Source organism: Bubalus bubalis, chromosome 13 (assembly GCF_019923935.1).
Source record: "Bubalus bubalis isolate 160015118507 breed Murrah chromosome 13, NDDB_SH_1, whole genome shotgun sequence".
NCBI classification, from domain to species: domain Eukaryota; kingdom Metazoa; phylum Chordata; class Mammalia; order Artiodactyla; family Bovidae; genus Bubalus; species Bubalus bubalis.
Window position 1 is genome coordinate 9,943,682 of NC_059169.1, and position 21,927 is coordinate 9,965,608.

The 21,927-nt window shown below is 47.6% G+C and overlaps 1 protein-coding gene across 14 annotated transcripts in view; it reads left to right on the forward strand.

Moving 5' to 3' along the window:
• The first annotated feature begins 652 nt into the window (after positions 1 to 652).
• GGACT (gamma-glutamylamine cyclotransferase) overlaps positions 653 to 21,927 on the forward strand; it is a 48,278-nt gene continuing 27,003 nt past the window's right edge. For 2 of the 14 annotated variants that reach the window (XM_025262612.3, XM_025262623.3), the window contains exons 1-2: positions 653 to 751; positions 1,116 to 1,332. Coding sequence is in view for 2 of the 14 variants with exons in the window: in XM_025262621.3 (XP_025118406.2) it covers positions 19,155 to 19,166 (12 nt within the window). In the remaining 12 variants the exon portion in view is untranslated. The other 12 variants (XM_025262621.3, XM_025262630.3, XM_025262615.3 and 9 more) reach the window with 11 other exon arrangements.

Consider the following 21,927-nt stretch of genomic DNA (forward strand, 5'->3'; position numbering starts at 1 on the left):
CTCAAAGAGTCGGACATGACTGAAGTGACTAAGCACGAACTCCTCCAACCACAGTTTTAAGTGAAAATGGAGAATTGGTAAATAGTGGCAGTATCCAGGTTACACGATTATCTGTATCCAGTATCAGTGCCGACTGGAGTGTGGCTGCTGGAGTGAGGCCTTGGTCATCACCTTGTCCATCTGTCCTACAGGATACATGGGCTCATTTCTGTGTGTGTGAGTGTGTATGTGTGTGTGTGTCCCCATGGGTCTGGGTCCAATATGGACTCAAGACTGATCCTGGACGCCCAGGCGGGCTACCTTAGAGCGTGTGTGTGTGTGTGTGTGTGTGTGTGTGTGTGTGTGTTCAGGTGGGTCTGTGTGTGTGTTCAGATGGATCTGGGTTCAACATGGACTCAAGGCTGTGTGTGTGTGTGTTCCCAGGTGGGTCTGGGTCCAACGTGGACTCGTGTGCGTGTGTCCCTAGGCGGGTCTGGGTCCAACATGGACTCAAGGCTGACCGTGGACGCCCAGGCGGGTCGCCTTAGAGCGCACGCATCGGTAAAGAAGCCCCAGGTGTGCGCCCTCGGGGCTCCGGCGCGTGCTCAGGTGTGCTTGCGGCCCTCGCGGGCGGGCGGGTACCGCGTCCCGCCTCCAGGGGGCGCCCTCGGGGGCGGCCTCCCGGGGGCGGCCGCCCCAGCAACGGCCGGCCGGGATTTCCGCTCGGTCGCTCGGGCCGGCTCTCCCCGAAGGGCGCCGCGCTGCGAGGCAGGTGAGCCGCCGGGCGCGGGCCGAGCCGGGCCCCTGTCCGTCTCCGTCCCCGCCCCCGCCGCGAGGGGGCCCCGGGGTCTGGGGGCGTCGCACGCCGGCGCGTATCCGGGGCCCGCGCGAGCCGGGGACGGAGGGCGGGGACAGAGCCGCGGCCGTGGCGGGACGCGACGCCTGCGGGAGCGGCTGGAAGGGCGGGGCCCGGGCCGTTAGCGCGTCCACACAGTGCCCGGCGCAGCGCGACGCGGACGCCTCGGCCAGCTACCCAGGTGTAGACGCCTCCTCTTCCCAAGGAAGACGTGATGACCCATCAGAAGGGTCCCCTTGAAAAGGATCTCCCGCTCTGATTCTTCTGTTTTTAACTTTAGAGCTCCCTGTTTGCGAGGAGACCAGAAAGCTGCAAAAGAAAAGAGAACATCTGGCACTTGTCAGTTTCTGAGTTCGGGTTTCTTTGGAGCTGTTAGTGAGTGACACCGCTGAGTTTTTGAAGAAATCTCTTTTACTGCCTTGATTTTGAAATATGCTTATTGAGCTTTCACTCTCTTGGCCAGAGAACACCGCAGCCGCACTGGTAACGCTAAAGAGGTGCACGATTTTTTTTTTTTAATAATTAAATTTATTGGTGCACGACTTTTTTTTTAAAGCACACCTGACTCCAGGCTGTTAATATTGAACTGATAAGAAAATGCGACTTGGAGCCACGTCTTCTTAAAGCAGGATATTAATTTTGCTTAATGTCCCAGGGAGAAATCTTGGATTAAAAACTAAAAGGTCCCTCTAAATCAGTTGGATTTGACCAATATAAAGTGTAGGTCTCACACACACACGTTTTTATGTACTTTTTCCTGTAACTGAAGACCGTTCTCCCTGGTCTCACTCAATTTATTGAAATGCTAATAAGAGACTCCTGCAGGTTGCCCGCATTTTCCCCAAATGCCTTGTTTTTCCTAAAACGACTCCCTGGAGAAACCAGAAGTTCCTGAATAAGCAGACTGCCTGGGTAGAGAGCATTTGTGTTTCAAAAGCTGAGTTTGCAAAGGTAAATTAATTTCTAATTGGTGGACCTTTGTACAGAAGTGTTTTGGACTGGCTGACCTTGCAAACCAGGGTCCTGACTATTAGCACTAGACCTAGAGAAGGTGGTTATTCATACTGACCTTAGGCAGCCGATTGTGGAAAGAATAGAGCAAAGATAGAACCTGGTATTAAGTTTTTAAAATGATCTGTTCATTGCCCTCTTATTTTATGTAGTAAGATCTTGAAAGTTCCAGTCTGGGTCAGCTCTTGCAGGTGGAGTCAAGGCTCTGTACTTGAGGGCTTTGTGCTCAAGTCCACTGGGCCTTTCCAAGGGCACCAGTGGGCATGGAGATTAGTGCGGCATTGTTTGCAGACGGACGGTCGCAAGGAAGGTGACGACAGGAGGACAAAATTCAAGCGATCTTACTCTTTTCTAGGACCTTCTTCATCCAAGAGGTAATGCTCAGATTAGAGATTTTATGAAGAGAGTGTTGGTTAAACAGGGCCGGCATCTTGTGTAACAGGAATTCGTTCTTTAATTGAAGCTCTCTCTGGTCAGTAAAACTGCTCAGGGCAAGACGACCTTGCCTAGATTGGATCTGAGAGCTAGGCAGAGAGTAGGCAGAGATTACAGTGTGGAAGGTGTTATTATGCCCCCATATTATACCCCCTGAAACTGATTTACAGTTAGTAGAAGTCTCGGGTTTGTATGACATCACAAGGTAATAGACATGGTAAATAGCTAACATTTCTGGAGGATGAAGTAAGTGCCCACGGGCAGTTAGAGCACTGGGAAATGAATACCTGCCAGAGGACTGGGGGAGGTCATAGTGAGGCTTCACCTTGGACCCAGGGTAGAATATTTACAGGTAGAGGAGTGCAATGGGGACCAGCATTCCTGGTGGCAGACTGTGCCCACGTGCGTGCAGGCTTAGTCGTGTCCCACTCTTTGTGATTCCATGGACTGTAGCCTACCAGGCTCCTCAGTCCATGGGATTCTCCAGGCAAGAATACTGGAGTGGGTTGCCATTTCCTGCTCCAGGGGATCTTGTAACCGTGTTGGAGAAATAGGGATGAAACTCTGTAAGGACGGTGGGACCGGAGGCCTGCCTAGAGAGAACGGCTCTCTGGAGATATACTCTAGTTTTTGATCAGGGCTCTGATTTTTAATTTGCTTTTTATTAAAGCAAATTTAAAAGGGAAGGGAATGGTATAATGAACTTCCATATATCCATCAACTAGATTTAATGGTTGAGTAAAACAATTTCTTTCTTTTTTTTTTTTTTGACTGTATCTGCTTATCTTTTTGTTGAAGCAATTTAAATTGCAGATAACATATTTCACCCCTGTCTAGGGTAGTTGCTTTTGTTTAGTTATGGCTAAGTCATGCCTGACTTTTTTGCGACCCCATGGACTATGGCCTGCCAGGCTCCTCTGTCCGTGGAATTTCCCAGGCATTAATCCTGGTGTGGGTTGCTGTTCCCTTCTCCAGGGGGATCTTCCCAGCCAAGGGATCAAACCTGGGTCTCCTACATTTGCAGGCGGATTCTTAACCACTGAGCCACCCGGGAAGCCCAACTAGTGTGGTCTGTACTTCCAAAAAGGCATTTTCTTATATAACCATAATACCATTGTTATCTCTTTATCAAAGTGATGCTAATTCCTTAATGTTTTCTAGAACCCAGTCCACAGATTTCCCTGATTGCCTCAGAAATGCACTTTTACTCTTGGCTCATGTGACTCAAAATGGGCCACGTAAGATGTTTTGCTGAGTGTCTATTGTCTCTTAGTCCAGGACAGACAGACAATGAAAAGGGCTAGTTACTAACTCTTTAAGGCTTCTCAGGCCACGTGGTCTCCATTGCAGCTACTCAGCTGTGTTGCTGTAAAGACTCAACCATGGTTGATATGTGAACGAGCATGGCTGTGTTCTAGGAAAACTGTTTCCAAAGGTTTTTGTTTTAAACTCCGCCTGCAGGTGGGAGTTATCTGAGGGCTGTAGTTTGCTGACTCTGGTCTGAAGCAGTCCTGTGGGTTACTTTAATGCCATGGTTCACTGGTATCGCCTGGTTGGCTCTGGAAGGCTCTCATTCTGGGTTTATTCAGCTTTGTTTAGAGTGTGGTTTAGCTTGTTCCTCTATCTACTGTGTCTGCATAAACCGCAAGGTAGATCTAAAGGCTTAATTAGAGTCAGAGTCACCATGTACGGCAAGTATGCTTCAGATGTGGTTTGAATGTTTTTTCTAACTGTTGAACGAGTCACTATTTTATTTGTTGGCCATACCATGCAGTATATGGACTCTTAGTTCCCTGACCAGAGATGGAACCTGCGCCCCCTGCATTGGAAGTGTGCCATCTTCCTTGGACTGCCAGGGAAGTCCCTGAATTTTTTGTTGTTGTTGTTCTTAATTTAGGACTTTAAAATATTTGAGCTTCCCTCATAGCTCAGTTGGTAAAGCATCCACCTGCAATGCAGGAGATCCCATTTCAATTCCTGGGTTGGGAAGATCTCCTGGAGAAGGGATAGGCTACCCACTCCAGTATTCTTGGGCTGCTTTTGTGGCTCAGCTGGTAAAGAATTGGCCTGCAATGTGGGAGACCCAGGTTTGATCCCTGGGTTAGAAAGATCCCCTGGAGAAGGAAAAGGCTTCTCACTCCAGTATTCTGGCCTGGAGAATTCCATGGACTGTATATTCCATGGGGTCGCAAAGAGTGGGACATGACTGAGCAACTTTCACTTTCAAAAGATTCGCGGGGATTTCCCTGGCAGTTCAGTGGTTAAGATTTTGCTCAATGCAGGGGGACGAGGGTTTGATTCCTGGCCAGGGAAATAAGATCCCTCATGCCTTACAGCCAAAAAACCAAGACATAAAACAGAAGCAATATTGTACAAATTCAATAAAGACTTTAGAAATGGTCCACATCAAAAAAAAAAAAATCTTTTTCTAAAGATTCAAATCCATGTCCGGGAAACTCAGTATTCCTAAAATAATCTTACCCTGATGGCTAAAGATAGACTCCATTCTTGTTTTCCTTATTTGAAGGAGAGGCTATAGCTGCTTTTTCTCAAAGTTAACTTTGGGCCCCTCTGCTACACCAGTGCGAGCTTGCCTCTGTTCTAGGCATCCTTCAGCCCCTTGGGTCATGTTTTTCCACTGAATGGCAGTCCCTTCCTTCTGAACCGCACACCCAAGGTCTGAGATGTCATCCAAGGGGCTTTAGCCTTTAAGCCCTCATCTCTTAAACAGTCCACTTTCTGCACTCACCTTCCTCTTCATCTCACCCCCGGCAGGACTGAGAACCGGACACCTGATCCATGGACTTCTGGTCCCACTGTGAGGTGGGACTACTTGTCCTACATCCTGTTTGGATGCAGTCCATGGGGTCGAAAAGAGTTGGACACGACTGAGCGACTGATCTGAACTGAACCAGCAACACTAGTTAACAACAACTTGAGAAGTGTAGACTTTGAAGGAAAGAATTCAGTCAAGCCAGGCCCAAGCTGAGAGGAGGAGGTGCTAAGAGAATGCCTGGAGTGGGGTCCTGGCCTCGTCTGGCACGGTTAAGCAGGGTCTAGGGTCGGGAGAGCTTTTCCGGAGGGGTGGGGGGGATACTTTTGAGTGGAGACGTGAGGCGTGGACGCTACGTCTTTTCATCACAAGTACCCTTTTGTGGACTTCCCTGGTGGCTCAGATGGTAAAGCGCCTGTCTACAATGTGGGAGACTGGGGTTCGAGCCCTGGGTTGGGAATATCCCCTGGAGAAGGAAATGGCAATCCACTCCAGTACTATTGCCTGGAAAATCCCGTGGACAGAGGAGCCTGGTAGGCTACAGTCTATGGGGTCGCAAAGAGTCGGACGCAACTGAGCGATTTCACTTCACTTCACTTCACTTCACCCTTTTGTGGGGAAGTGAAGAGGCAAAGTGGCAGCAGCTGGGGGCTCAGGCGGAGGCCCGGTGACTTGAGAAAGCTGGTCTGACTTTGTCCTAGTTTCCTGGTCCTGCCAGAGCTTGAACCACCCAGATGGATTGTCCTATTCTCCAGGGCAGGAGCCCAGCTGGGTGTCACTGGGCTGAAATCTGGGTCTTGCAGGGGGCTGTGTCTCCCCAACCGGAAGCTCTGGAGGCGAATGTGTTTTCTTGACCTTGCAGCCTCCACTTGCAAGGGAGCCCCTGTGTGTCCCTGGGGGCCCCCAGCCAGGAGAACAGCTCCACTTGGAAGCTTCGTGGTTCGATTGGGCCCCCTTGGAGCATCCAGGGTAATTCCACATCTTCAGGCCCTCAACTTGAACCGCACACAATCCGTAGAGCCCCTTGTACCAAGCTCTGGGGCTGAGGACAAGGCATCTTTGGGGGCCTTTCTGCTGTCACCTCGCTGGGTTGGCAGTGGCTCCCCAGACGTTTGGGCGGTTGGATGCGCTCAGGCCACGTGCTGACAGTTATCCTGGTTGCTCGGCCTTCCTAGGCTCCTGGGGCCTCTGACGGTGGTGGTGCCGCGCAGGCGGGCTTCTGTGAAACCTCCCCGTTTGTCTCCGCGGAGCGGCGGTCAGGATCTTCTTTGACCGACTCCTGTGCCCCCGTGACCCGTCCCCTCCAGGTCACTCCTGCTCTGCACCCTGACGGGGGTTTCGCAGCTGCAGCTATGTTACCTTCTGGTTTTTCTGTTGCTTTTGCCTGTGTAATTCTTTTTGCACACTAGCCTTAAATACTGCCGGATGATAAATAAAATTCATATTATAATATTGGGTTGGCCGAGAAGCTTATTCAGGTTTCCAGTCCCGTCTCATGGAAAAACCCAGAGGAGCTTTTTGGCCAACCCAGTATTGAGTATTTTCTTCTCCGTTAATACTGACTGGCTGAGAGCTGGGCCTCTCTCCTAACAGACCCCCACTGAAGAACTCGTTTCCAGCGGTTGGGAGTGCTTTTATAGACCTCTGACCGTTGGAGTTACACCAGAGGAAAGCAGAGAGAGAAAGAGTAAATTAGAGAGAACTCGTGCTGTGTTCTTCTCTCTGTCCATTCCTACATCCGCCTTTAAAACTTTTTGAGCGTTAATTACCTCTTCCTGCCGTTGTCATCTGCACTTAGGTAGATATAGCAGATAAATTAATGAAAACTATTCATATTTATACAGCTGATGATAGTCTTAATTATTTATGAGTATTAAATGAGATTTAAAAACATTCTTTAAGCCATTATTTTTGAGACGAATCACAGCTGCTTTGAATTATTCTCTCTCGACTTGGTTTTCTGTAAAGTTAGATGCAGATTATAAAAGCCTAAAAAGCTGTGAGGGGAAATCAATCTATCTTCTAAGTGAATAAAGAACAGCTAGATGGCATTCTTGGGAGTATTTATGAAAAATAAGTCCCTGGTTTTTTTCCTCTCGTCATTTCTCTAATAAACATCTCCAGTTCAGTTCAGTCACTCAGTCATGTCCAACTCTTTGCAACCCATGGACTGCAGCACGCCAGGCCTCCCTGTCCATCACCAACTCCTGGAGCTTGCTCAAACTCATGTCCATCAAGTCGGTGATGCCATCCAACCATCTCATCCTCTGTCACCCCCTTCTCCTCCTGCCTTCAATCTTCCCAAAATCAGGGTATAAATATCTCCAGCCCTCCTTGAATAAGAGCACAGTAAACCCTCGTGCACCCCCGGTGGCAGAATCCACACACTGTCCTAGCTTTACCATACCTGCTTCAGTTGCCCTCCTTTCTTTGCTTTTTAAGTTTTTGTTCATTGGCTTGCTTCTGGAGAATTTTGAAGCAAATGTCAGAACCTATGTCATTTCACCCCTAGATTTTTTTTTTCTTAATATATATATATTTTATTGAAGTGTAGTTGACTTACAATGTTTCAGGTGTACAGCAAGGTGATTCAATTATACATATACCCATATATTATTTTTGAAATTATTTTCCATTGTAAGTTATTATAATATATTGATTATAGTTCCCTGTGCTATACAATAAACTTTTGTTGCTTGTTGCATGCCAACTTTTTAAATTAGAAATCTAGTATTCTATTCATACTAAGTCAAACGAGTGGAATCAAAATGTCATACGTTTTTTAGTTAGGCCAAAATTCATAAGTTTTCTAAAATATATATAATACATATTTATACATGTATACAAAGCTTTTATACTATACTTGATAAAGGCTTGAGAAGGAACATCAAAAAAAAGAGATGGAGAAATTGGAAAACATAAACTAAGTGAAGTGGGAGCCCTGAATATGAAATAGAAATAAATGAAACAAACTAGATAGGAATAAAAGATCATCATGTAGTTCTGGTTCTTAAACACGGTTCTCATTAGAAATATGTCTGGAACTTTGGAGGGAAAAAAGTTCCTTTTTTTGGAGGGAAAAAAGTTCCTTTTTTTGGAGGGAAAAAAGTTTTGAAAAAAAAAATAGCTGGGCATTTGTATTTTTCAAAAAATTCCAAGATAATTGATATGCATCTTGATTTTAAAAAGTGATTACAGGTTTTTCTATTAAATAGTAGCTTTTGTGATATAGAATTCTATTATTTTTCTGTTGACCAATCCTGATACAGTGTTATTTAGTGAGTAATAGTTACATAATCATAATCACAATAGTAAAAGATGTTGTTCATCAGTTTTCACAATAGCCAAACAAAAAATAAAAGATAATTACAACTGCAAGCCATAATGGGGATGTGATTAACCTAACAATATAAAATAATTACATACAATTTGGGGGGTCACGCAGAGTGATGTGATAAGTGGAAGTGCATATATGTACATGTTTTCGTCCACCCAGCCAGTCTCTGTCTTTTGGTTGGTGCATTTAATCCATTTACATTTAAGGTAATTATCGATATCTATGATCCTGTTTACCATTTTCTTAATTGGGATTTATGTTCTGTAGGTCTTCTCTTGTGTTTCCAGCCTGGAGAAGTTCCCTTAGGATTTGTTGTAAAGCTGGTTTGGTGGTGCTGAATTCTCTGAACTTTTGCTTATTTGGAAAGCTTTTGATTTCTCCATCAAATCTGAATGAGAGGCTCGCTGGGTAGAGTACTCTTGGTGGTAGGTTCTTCCCTTTCATCACTTTAATATATCATGCTATTCTCTTCTGACTTGTAGAGTTTCAAAGGGAGTTTCCTTGTATGTTATTTGTAGTTTTTTTCCTTGTTGCTTTTAATATTTTGTCTTTGTCTTTAATTTTTGTCAGTGTGATTACTGTGTGTCTCACGATGTTCCTCCTTGGGTTTATTCTGCCTGGGATTCTCTGTGCTTCCTGGACTTGGTTGTCTATTTCTTTTCCCATGTTAGGGAAGTTTTCAGCTATTATCCTTCAAATATTTTCTCAGGTTCTTCCCCTCTCTCTGTTCTCCTTCTGGGACCCCTGTAATGTGAATGTTGTTGCGTCTAATGTTGTCCTAGAGGTCTCGTCTGTGGGATCACACAGAGTCGGACACGACTGAAGCGACTTAGCAGCAGCAGAGGTCTCTTAGGCTGTCTTCATTTTTTTTTCCCCATTCTTTTTTCTATGTTCTGTTTTGCAGCAAGTGATTTCCCACATTCTGTTCTCCAGGTCAGATTCCTTCTCATGTATTATTCATCTTGGTTTGTTCTTTTAGTTCTTTGGTAAACATTTCTTGCGTCTTCCCCATTGTTTTCCCGAAATGTAGTTTTTGTTTTAGCCACTGTGGGATTGTGGTTCTTCTGTCTGCCATCTGAATGAGCAGGCTAGGAGGCTTGTGTAAGCTTCCTGGTGGGAGGGACTGGTGGTGGGGAAAACTGAGTCTTGCTCTGGTGGGCAGGGCCTTGCTCAGTAAAACTTTAATCCAGTTATCTGCTGATGGGTGGGGTTGCGCTTCCTCTGTGGTAGTCCTTTGGCCTGAGACAACCCAGCCCTGGGGTCTGTGGGCTCTCTCACCCACCCGGGGGGTATGGATTTGATTTTTTCATGATTGTGCCCTTCCTACCATCTCATGTGGCTTCCGCTTTGTCTTTGGACACGGGTATCTTTTTTGGTGGGTTCCAGCGTCCTCCTGGCAATGATTTGCTTTCACAGGACAAGATAAGCTCGTGTCCTTCTACGCTGCCATCTTGAACCAGAAGTATCCCTCACCCCTAAATATTTTGGTATTGAATTTTATTCAAAAATCTACTTTTTAAATAACTATAATCCTACCTAACAATTTGGAGAAGGCAATGGCAACCCACTCCAGTACTCTTGCCTGGAAAATTCCATGGACGGAGGAGCCTGGTGGGCTGCAGTCCATGGGGTTGCACAGAGTCAGACACGACTGAAGTGACTTAGCAGCAGCAGCTACCTAACAATTAACAAAAAGTCCTTAATATTGTGTAATGCTGTATTCAAATATCCCCAGTTGTCTAAAATAATCTGTTTAGCTGTTTTATTCAAAGCAAGATTAAAGCAAAGCTCTTTTATTGTATTTGGTTTATATTAACTATATCTCTTAGTCTGTTTTAATTATAATAATGACTGTGTGCCATCTGAGCTTAATTCAGAATGCCCTTACTCTTATATCTACTTTTTGTTTTTATCTCATTGTTTTACATCATTGCATGCTCTCATGCTTTCAGTTATTATTATCATTTTGAATTTATATAAAGTAAAATTGACCTTTTTTGTTGTATAATACTTTGAGTTTTAAAATTGATTCCTGTAACCTTATAGAACAGTCCCATCACCAGAAATACCCAGAAAACAAAAGAAGCCCTCCCTCATTCTGCCCCCTTGAAGTGAAACCCTCACCCTACCCCTTATTTCTGATCACCCTTGATCTGGTCTCCATCTTTATACTTTCGCCTTTCCCAGAACATCACATAAGTGAAGTTATACACTATGTAACCTTTGAGACTGGCTTCTTACATTCAGAGGACATCTTTGAGATTTGCCCACATGTGGATCCTTTCTTCATCTTATGGACATAGCACAAGTTTATCCATCCACCTTGAGCATCTGTTGAACATTTGGATTCTTCATAATTTTTGGTGGTTATGAATAGAGCTGCTACAAACATTTGTACATGGGGTTTTGTGTGATCGGCGGTTTTGCCCTTTCTGTGGTGGGTCCCTAGGACCAGATGGCCGGGTCAGGGGGTAGGCGTATGTTGAACTTTGTGAGAAACTGCCAAGTTGTCTCCCAAAGTGGCTGCTGCTGTTCAGTCACTAAGTGGTGTCTGAAGCTTTTCAACCCCATGGACTGTAGCCCACCAGGCTCCTCTGTCCAGAGGATTTCTCAGGCAAGAATACTGGAGTGGGTTGCTGTTTCCTTCTCCAGGGGATCTTCCCTACCCAGGGATCAAACTCTCATTTCCTGCTTTGGCAGAAAGATTCTTTACTGCTGAGTCACCAGGGAAGCCCCACCATTTTATATCTCTATCAGGAATGTATGAGAGTTCCAGTTGTTCTGTGTCCTTGACAGCACTTGATATTGTCAGGTTTTTAAAATTTGACCCACCTTAATTGGTGTGTTATTTTTTTCTTTTAATTATCTGATTTCAGTTTTTTGAGTATCATAGAAATATTTTAAATAATTCTTGAATAAATTACTGAACTAAATTTATTTTATATACCCGTTATAAATATTTCTGGTATTCTGGTGATATTCTCCATTTTAATATGTTATGTATTCTGTATCGGAAAATAACTAGATTAAAACCAGATTACTCTACAGATACGCATCTTCCTTGAATCTCATCCCCTGACACATCGTATTTGGCAGAGGTTTACAGAGTAGTGTCTGGACCATGAGGCGTTCAGCAGTGATCACTCATTACATGTGTCTGGTGCATGTCTTGCTCCCAAAGACATGTGCTTTTACCATGAGCACTGTGATTTCTCTTGCCATCAGTTTTATGCTAGATTAGATTGATTGGTGAATAGTTAATTCCATGAGAGCAAATGGATGTAGCCAGAGAGTGATTTCTTTGAGTGCCTTTTAGCTAGGTGAACCCTGTTGTCCTTTAAAAATGGACTGCTCCTATGTGTCTGAGGCAGCAGTAAATGCTTGTGTTTGAATCCCTTTTTCCTTCTGAAAGCATGCTGAGCTCAGGAAGAAAACCATTTGAGATCTGTGGAATAAAGCTCATATATCTCCCACTGGATGATTTAGGACCATGGCCACTGGTCACTGTTGCTTGCAAGTGTGGAGTTGACTCCTGGACTAATTACCAGAATATCCCTGGTGGTGTTGTCCCTCACCACTCACATTAGGTGAAACCGTGAAGTCTTGGGGTGGACAAGGTCATCGCTAAGACAGGGCCTATCTTTAAATACAGGTCTCACCCGTTAGCTGCTGTGGTTTGAGCTTCTGGTGGGTAGTCAGTTCAGTTCAGTGCAGTCGCTCAGTCGTGTCTGACTCTTTGCGACCCCATGAATCACAGCATGCCAGGCCTCCCTGTCCAACACCAACTCCCGGAGTTGACTCAAACTCACATCCATCGAGTCAGTGATGCCATCCAGCCATCTCATCCTCTGTCCTCCCCTTTTCCTCCTGCCCCCAATCCCTCCCAGCATCAGGGTCTTTTCCAATGAGTCAACTCTTCTCATGATGTGGCCAAAGTACTGGAGTTTCAGCTTTAGCATCATTCCTTCCAAAGAACACCCAGGGCTGATCTCCTTCAGAATGGACTGGTTGGATCTCCTTGCAGTCCAAAGGACTCTCAAGAGTCTTCTCCAACACCACAGTTCAAAAGCATCAATTCTTCGGTGCTCAGCTTTCTTCACAGTCCAACTCTCACATCCATACATGACCACTGGAAAAACCATAGCCTTGCCTAGATGGACCTTTGTTGGCAAAGTAATGTCTCTGCTTTTTAATATGCTATCTAGGTTGGTCATAACTTTCCTTCCAAGGAGTAAGCGTCTTTTAATTTCGTGGCTGCAGTCACCATCTGCAGTGATTTTAGAGCCTGTCATTTAAAAAGAGTGGACCTTACTGTCATGTAATTGGAAGAATTGTGTCCATGTAGGTCTTACTTTGTGACCAGACTCTCTCTGCTTTTGCTTCTTGAAAGTTGCTGGAGGGTCAGACCTGTTGACAGACCTTCCTTTGTGACATAGGGCATCAGAAAGAAAAATGCGTCTGACCAAGGAAGGGAGATAGAGGACAGATGGCCGGAAGGGTGTCACGTTGCTGTGGTCTGAAGCCTCGGAGGCCAAGTACCAGGAAAATTCATTGCAAAATGAAAAGAAATGGATTTCTGTGGTTAAGTCATTTTTTGGTTTAAAACTAAGGTACTGATTGACCTTCATTACATCAGTTAGATTGGAGTACATCAAAAATACTGAAGGATTAGTAAGGATGTTACCTCCATTGGACCCAAGTCTTTGTTTTAAGAGTTATTATGGATATCCTTTAAACTTTATGCTCATTGGTATTAATAAAGTCTTAGATATATGTATGTTTTGGAGGGGGTTGGATTTTATTGGGGCTTTAAATCCAAGGTTTAGAACACCGGACTCATGCACCTGCTGCCCCCTGGTGGCGGCGTATTAAACTGTGGTTCAGAGGAGTTCTGGAGGGCACAAGTCCATTGGTCATAGAAGAGGATTGTAGAGGGAGCCAGGAAATGGTTTCTCTTTCCAGCTTTTCTCATAATTACTACCTGTAATTATGACCTCAGGCAAATAATGTAGTTTGATTTAAGTCTAGATTTCACTTTCTTCCACTTGAAAATGTAATTTCTTCCTGTTTTAACATCTTAAAATTCTCCAATGGTAACAACAAATATTAGTGAAATGTATCAGGTTCCACTTCTTCCCTTATTAGCTTAACCCTAAAAAATCCCAGATATTTACTCAGGAAAGCAGACTCCAGAGCAACTGTTGAAGCTTAACACAGATTTGATTCAGGGCCAGGAACTGCATAGACCTGTTTGTAGCATAGTCCATAATGAATCAACATGGGGACTGTGTGTTATTATGAAAGCATAATTGATACAAGTTGCATCATTTAAAAGTTAGTTTTCTTAAATTTAAAAGTGGTTTTTAAAAAACGTAAGATTTACTATCCTAACCATTGTTAAGTGTGCAGTTCAGTGTGTTTATAATGTTGCACACAGATCTCCAGAACTCTTTCATCCCGCAGAACTGAAACTCTTACCCGGTCAACAAGTCCCTGTTTCTTTCTCTCTGCAGCCCTTGGCAACCATCATTCTACTTCCTGTCTCTCTGAATTTGATGACTCTGGGTCCCTCCTATAAGTGGAACCGTAACAGTCTTTGTCTTTTTGTGATTGACTTATTTCACTTAGCACATTGTCCTCAGGTTCATCCATGTTGTAGTGTGTGCCTGGAGTTCTTTCCTCTTCAGGGCTGATGATCATGTATAGAGACCACATTTTGTTTGTTCGTCCATTGATGGACACTTGGGGGGATTCCACTTCTTACCTATTATAATATTATTTCATAATTATATAATGCATATATTACTGATGCAGAGAGGCCGTATTTATTCAGTTTTTTTTCTGTGTGTAAAAGGTTAAACTTCACCATAAAGGACACCATTCAACCAGGCTAGATGACTAGGATATGACTTTTTTTATGGATGAGTTAAAAAGGAGCTAACATCTATTGGACACAAGCTCTGTGCCAAGTACTTACATATCTGTGATACATTCTGTTGCTTAGTCCTTATGATAATTCTTTGATTTATCCTCTCTCAGAAGGGGACTGATACTTACTAAAATCACCGCGTGCCAGAATTTTGATGTACTGAATACATTGTCTCCTATAATCCCCATACATCGGTCTTGGAGGTGGGCATTATTAGCCCCGTTTTTTACGTGATGTAACTGTGGTTCAGAGGGATGAAACACCTTGAGCAAAGTCACACGGCTGAAGGCATCAGGGTTTCATCTGATGAGGAAGTGAAACACGTCCAGTGCAAAAGCACATGTCCTTCAGTCTGCGGCCTGCTCCCCCGCTGACAGGAGTAACCGCTTCTCCTGTGGTCCTGGGGCTGTGCTCTGTCATCTTCTCTGAGGGTTCCTGTGCACCTAGCATGACTCTCCTTGGGATTTAAAAACCTAGAGCTGGGGCCAGTTTGAACCCCCAGGGCAGTGTGAGGCAGAGAGAGGTGGGGCTGGACAGTGGCTGACTGCTGTGAACCCTCTGAGTGTGTTACCCCGGCCTTAGTGGCTGCAAACAACATATACCCACCCACAGTTTGGGGGGTGAGGGTGAGACTCGGGGGGCCACTCTGCCGGGTGGCTGTAGCTCGGGCTGGCAGGACTGTGGTTGCTCCAGGCTGACTTGGGGGGATCTGAGTTCACCCACGTGACAGCCCGCAGGCCTTGGGTCCTCTCTGTCTCTCTTGGGAGACCTCAGTTCCTCTCCGCATGGGTATCTCCTGACTTAGGCTTGTCACTGGCTTTCCAGAGAGCAAGGGGCTCAGATGGAGCCAGGGTCTTGTTATAACCCAGCCTTGGAGGTGACAGCCCATCAGTTCCTCTGTGTTCTGTTTGAAGCGAATCCCTGGACCCAACCTTCACCCGAGGGGCAGGATCATGGGGGCCATCTGAGAGGCTGCCCACCGGAGCACCAGGCTGGGACTCGGGAGCGCAGACCACTTGGGGGTGTTCATCCAAGATGTGACCAAGTGCGGGAGGAAGGGGGAGGCCTTGTTAACAAGCAGTCAGGGGAAGGAGAAGAGATGGGAAGGACCAGGTGGTTTGAGTGCTACCCAAGTGACTCGTGTGCAGCCGCCAAGCAGCATCGTCTTCAGAGTCTTCCGATGAGATGTGGACCGTGTACAAAACTACCCGTGCTTTCTTACTGCTGACCGGTCAGCAGATCTGTTCCTGGATTTCGGTCATGAGAAACCAGCTTCTGCAGAGAGGGCTTTGCGGGACCCCTTTGTACCAGGAAACACATGAGGGCTACTAGGCAGTTACCTTGTTTTAACACAGGTTTTCAAGTCGCGAAGTACCGGGGCTTTAACTTTTCAGTCTCATCTTACAAGTGCCACTGTGCCTGGACTTTCCGTAGTGAGACACATTATTCGGTGGCCAGGCATCTGAACCAGGCTCCACAATTATTACGCGTCCTCTCATGGGTCCGCACTACGTCCTTTACTCATGATGTCGGAAGGATTGTGTTTCTCCTTCTTGAAATCTACCCCCTTTGAAGTCTGACCTGAACATAAATTACGTGAAAGAATGATGTATTCACAGATCTTGGATATTTAGTTGCAGGTCACGTTATCCGCAAGCCAGTCTAAAAATTAACTGAATTTGGGGAGGAGACGGGGGACTACAGGGCCAGAAGATTGAGGGGGTTGATGACAGGCCATCACTCGTGAACTGTTACATCCAGAGAAAGAGTATTTCAGGTTTATGTCGCTCCAGCCTTTTCCTTGCATCACTATGTTCAAAATTAAAAAGCAAATGTGAAAAACCATCCTTTAAACCTGTGTGATTCCTGAGACTGCAGCTCCCTGGGTGCTGGCTGAAGCTGTGAGCTGGGCAGCTGGGCTCCCTGCCCGCGAGGGCCTGGCCGCGGCCGCCGTGGGCACACCCGGCTGCGCTTCCGGCCCGTGAGGGCCTGGCCGCGGCCGCCGTGGGCACACCCGGCTGCGCTTCCGGCCCGCGAGGGCCTGGCCGCGGCCGCCGTGGGCACACCCGGCTGCGCTTCCGGCCCGCGAGGGCCTGGCCGCGGCCGCCGTGGGCACACCCGGCTGCGCTTCCGGCCCGTGAGGGCCTGGCCGCGGCCGCCGTGGGCACACCCGGCTGCGCTTCCGGCCCGTGAGGGCCTGGCCGCGGCCGCCGTGGGCACACCCGGCTGCGCTTCCGGCCCGTGAGGGCCTGGCTGCGGCCGCTGTGGGCACACCCGGCTGGGCTCCCTGCCCGCGAGGGCCTGGCCGCAGCCGCCGGGGGCACACCCAGCTGGGCTCCCTGCCCGCGAGGGCCTGGCCGCAGCCGCCGGGGGCACACCCAGCTGGGCTCCCTGCCCGCGAGGGCCTGGCCGCGGCCGCCGGGGGCATACCCGGCACAGAGCACGCACGGCCCTGCGCTGTGTTATGCTGGTGACACCAGGTGTCGAGAGGAGAAAGTGTAAGCTCTCCCACAGCGTTAAAGTGGTTGGTTTTGTTGCTTCGTATTTACACATAGGCCGGCCTGGAATCACAAGAGAGTAAACATAAACTGTTTACTTAGGAAAGTGTATATTCAGAGCTTCCCTGGTGGCTCAGTGGTAAAGAATCTGGCTGCCAACGCAGGGAACGTGGGTTCAATCCCTGGTCCAGGAAGCTCCCACATGGTGCAGAGCAGCTAAGCCCAAGCGCCGCAACTACTGAGCCTGTGCACTAGAGCCCGGGAGCTGCAGCTCCTGAGCCCACGCCCACAGTTGCACAGCCCGATGCCCAAGAGCCTGTGCTCCACAACCAGAGAGGAGCCCACGCAGCAACGGAGACCCAGAGCCAAAAATAAAGATTAAAAAGAAAATGTACATGCAGAAGTATTGTTTAGGGAACGGTCTCATAGCTACACAAAATACTAGGGAAATCCAGAGGACTAATAAGCACTAGATTTGAAAAGGGCCACCTTATAGTCAGCCTGAGATATGTTTGATTCGGTGTTATCTTTGTTTTTATGTATTTTTTTTTTCCTTTTTGTATGACTTGGACTTACAACATTTTTCTAAGAAAAGATGTATATTTGCACATATGTTGGTGTTTGGAAAATTTGCTTTTCTTGTTAATTAAACTTTGCATATAGATGAAGTCTAAGAGAACATCTTTGCTAGAAAGTCTTGGGAAAATCAGCTTTCCTTTGCGGTTTTTACAGTATACAGAACATGATGAATCCTCTTTAATCCATAAGTTAGGGATTGTTCAACAGCATCAATATAGACTGAAAGACCTTATTCACAAAAGGCAGGGTGTGGAAGCAATCTAAGTGTCTACCAGCGGGTGACTGGGTGAAGAAAATGTGTGTATCTGTATATGCATGTGTACAGTATTTCATTATATACATGGGATTATACACACACATGTATGTAAATTTACTCAGCCATAAAGAAGGCAGGCCTGCCATTCACAGCAGCATGGATGAACCTGGAGGATGTTATGCTAATATTTCAACCAAATATTTACTGGGAAGCTGCTTTGTTGTAGTTTATTTCTTTGTGGTCAAAATAGAGACAGTTGGCTAAAGGAGCATTCCCAGGACCAGATGAATGAGCCCATTCACATTCTCCACACAGGTTTTGTTCCAGGGGAACAAGTCCAGTGGGTCTCTGCCCTTCAGAGGGTTGGCAGGAGGGAATAACTGGAAGGTGGGGTGGAACGCTCAGATGCGAGGGACTGAGGAGGCTTTGGGACAGAGCAGGACCAAGCTGGGGAGTGCAGGGTGGGTCGGATTTGGGGGGAAGGTGTCAGTGTGGGGTCCTGGGTAATTGTCAGAGGTTGTCACTGAAAGGCTCTGGGCAGGGCTGGGGGCAGGGGCTAAGTTGGTGGGGCTCAGGCCACAGTCATGGGAGGGAGGGAGCGTGGCTGGGCTGCCCGACAGCTGGACAGGACATGGGCGTCACGCTCGGCCTCAGGAGCTCAGTGTGGCTCGGGGGTGAGGGTGGTGGGCGAGAGGATCTGCAGGGAGAGGCTGGCTGGGGATGTAACTGTTCGAGGCGGGTACGGGCAGAGGCCACAGGAAAAGGGCACCATGCAGGCAGCCTGGGGAGTCTGATGCTGATGAGGGAGAGTTGGGAGAAGAGATGGTGCGGAGAGGCGAGCGGGGGCTCCAGCTCAAGCCGGGCCAGGGCGAGGGGCCAGGGTACCCCCGGGGGAGCAGTCGGGGCAGCCCCCCAGCCGGGGCGCTGGGTGGAGGCTGATGGAGGGGGCTCTCCGCATGGAGGATGGAGGGGTGGGTGCCTGAGGCTGCTCAGGGGCAGAGACACCCGGACGTGGGGCTCGGACCCTGGAGCTCATCCCTCTTGGTTCTGGAGGCCGCAGGCCCGACATCCAGGTGCGGCTCCTCCCCAGGCTCGAGGGCCGGTTGGCTACGCCATGGTTTGCTCTCCTTGGCTCTGAGCTGGCCGTGAAGCCAGGAGGTGGCTATTTGAAAAGAATCTCCTGTTTATTCGACAGAAATTTCCAGATACATGTATTAGTGTGAAATAAATCTGTGTACACCTTGATGTGTTTGCTAAACAGGAGAAACAGTAAAAATGAAGTAACCGGAAGGAAAAAAATTTCTCCCTGTGTGCTCACGTGGCCTCTCCTCTGGGCCAGTGCCCGTGGGCAGCCAGGTCTTTTAAGGCCTCAGTCCTGTTGCAGTAATGTCCCCAGTCACCCACGCTAACATATTCACCTCTTGAAAGACCCCATCGCTGGGGCAGTCACAGCCTGACTTCAGCATGTGAGTTTGGAGGGACACAGTTCATTCAGCCTGTAATGGATGTAAAGGTAATCTGTCCAAGTATGATTGGATAAACTGCTTATGATTCAGGATGAGGAACCCTTTGACCTTGCCCTGTGTTTTCAGAGTGGGCTGGGGCAGGGGATAAATGCACTGAACTCTGGAGGCAGCCAGTCCACACCTACTGGCTGTTTGGCTTTGGGCAAGTCCAGAACTTTCTACCTACACTCTTGTCTCAGTTTTCTCATAGGTAAGATGGAAATGAAGGTGCCTGCTTCAAAGGTTGCTATGAGGATTAAATCGGTTAAGACATACGAAGCTCTTGGAGGTGTACCTGGTTCCTAGTGAGTGCTGTCTAAGCGCTGGTTGTGGTTGTCGGTTACACAACCCTCCCTTTGGAGAGGGTGGTGTTTATGCAGAACTAAAGTGTGTATATGAGGCTGGAAATCGACGTGTTACCCTCCCTGAACTTTGTTGTATAGAATGTCTAGAGTCGGTGGGCAGGGGCTTCTGACGTCATGAAAAAATTAAACAGCGCTTCCGTGTACCTCTGGTCATTTGACCTCGTGGCTGAGCCTGTGATTTAGGCAGGATGGGAGTTTGCTCCCAGCGAGGCTGAGTGCAGTCCCCCAGGGGTGGCCCTGGACACAGTCCTTTAGAACCCTGCAGCCAAGTGTAGCCTAGAAGACGCCCCAGCCCGCGAGCCTTGTTTCCGCTGTCTTCTCAGGGCAGGGAGATTCTGGAGGGTGATCTTTTGAGTAGAATTAATAGCATTCTTTGTTGTTTGTGTCATTCAGAGTAACTCTACTGTCCGTGGTCTCGATGTTTGTGTCCTCCCACCAAGACTCATATGTTGAAATCCTGACCTCCAGCGTGATTGTATTTGGGTGTCGGGCCTTTGGGAGGTGATTAGGTCATGAGGTTGGAGCCCTCATGGGTGGGATTAGTGCCCTTATAAAGGGACCCCAGAGAGTTCCCTGCCCCTTCCGCTGGGCGAGGACACAGCGCGATGCCCTCTGTGAACCAGAAGGTGGGCCTTCACTCAGCACTGAGTCTGCTGGTGCCTTGAGCTCAGACTTCTTACCCTCCTGAACTGTGAGGAATAAATGCGGTTTATCAGTCAGCCTGTTCATGGTAATTTTCTCAGAGCAGACTAAGACAGACTCCTGTTTGTTAAGTCCCTGCCCTTGGAAGGCTCCGTGTGGGCGCTTCACCTGTGCCGTCTCAGGGGTGCCCACCCGCCTCTGGGAGGCACGACTGAGCATCTGACGGAGGAGGACACTGAGGCTCAGCTGTCCCGTCGCGTGCCAGCATCAGTGCCCAGGCCAGCCTGATCCCGAAGCCAGGTGCCCCACTGGCAGCCCTCCCGCCACCCGGGGCCCGGGTGGGGGTGTGGAGAGCAAGCTCGGCAGCAGAGCGGCGGAGTTCTTCTAAGTAACAGGCTGTTGAAGAGAGCAAAGGAGGACCACTTGGAGATCGTTTCGAAATCACATAGTTTAGGTGTTTCTATCACCAGGGAAGAGAGGCCTCGTGTCTCAGAAGAGCCCTCAGTGGCAAGACAAGCTCTAAACTGGGTCAGAAATGGGAGTAACAAGGCAAGAGGTAGGTCTAACCTCTTAATAACCATCAGGAATAAGCATCTCACAGGGGCAGTGTGTGACTATATTATGGAAATTTTGCTTATATGAGAAAACAAAAAGTAATAAAACAGAGTCCAAGAAAGCTTAGATATTAATAATTAATGGTGAGTTCAAGGAGGTTTAGATAAGTAACGGTGGGTTAATATCAGAACTTTAACTAGAAATACCAAACCCGAGAGGTGAAAGTGTCCCAGAAACATTAATGTATAATGAGACAGAGGTGAGTGTAGCCAAGAGCTCACTGCTGAGCAGAGTCCAAAGTCAGGGCGGAAAGAGGGGCCTGCTTCCTGGGACTGGGTACTTGAGACAGGTCATGGCTGATGGAGTCTGAGGGCCTGTGCTTGTGATGAAATGCCCCCCACCCCCCGACCCCCAGCCCTGGAGGAGACGGGGGAGGGTGCAGCCTGGGCCGTGGGCGATGTTCTAGACAGCAGAGATTTCTCCAGATACACATCAGTCTTGCTCGATCACATGTCCTGCTTCTTTAGAAAATAACTCAGTTGTACTGAGGACACTGTGTCCCAGGAACACACTTAGACATAAACAGAAAACTTGGACAAGAGTCTAGCAAAACAGAGGTCTATTCTGCGAAGAAATGAAATGCCTGTGACAGACCAAACCAAACCAAACGGGCAGGCAAGCCGAAGCGATCCGGCGGGGTCAGGGGTCGCTGGCAGGTGAAGTGGCTGTGGGTCCTTACCTGGGAGGGTCATGTGGGGAACAGTGCAGACGGGCCTCGCAGGTGCTTGCTGCCCTGGGGACTCCGTCTTCTGGGGGCCTGGCTGACCAGGGGGTTTCATGCATGCCACACAGCCATCCTGTCTAGGCTGGGACTTGACCCGGGGCAGTCTGTGCTGCCTCTGCAAACGGGCTTGCGTGGAGCTCCCCTGGGCAGAAGCTAACAGAGAAAGGCTTCTCAGCCATCTTCGTTCAAATTGGAGTGGAGAGGAATGGGCAAGTCACTTGGGCAAAGAAGACAAGGCCTATAATTCACAGGGTACGAATGTTTTACAAGAAGCAAGTAAAATCATGATGGGTAAAAGGGCTTTGTTCAAATGCTGATGTTTGATAGGCCTTTCAAAAAATAAATAGGCTTTACTGATTTGGGTGTGAAGAAATATACCCATTGAATAATTAAAGTTCAGTGAATTTTTTAAAAATATTCAGT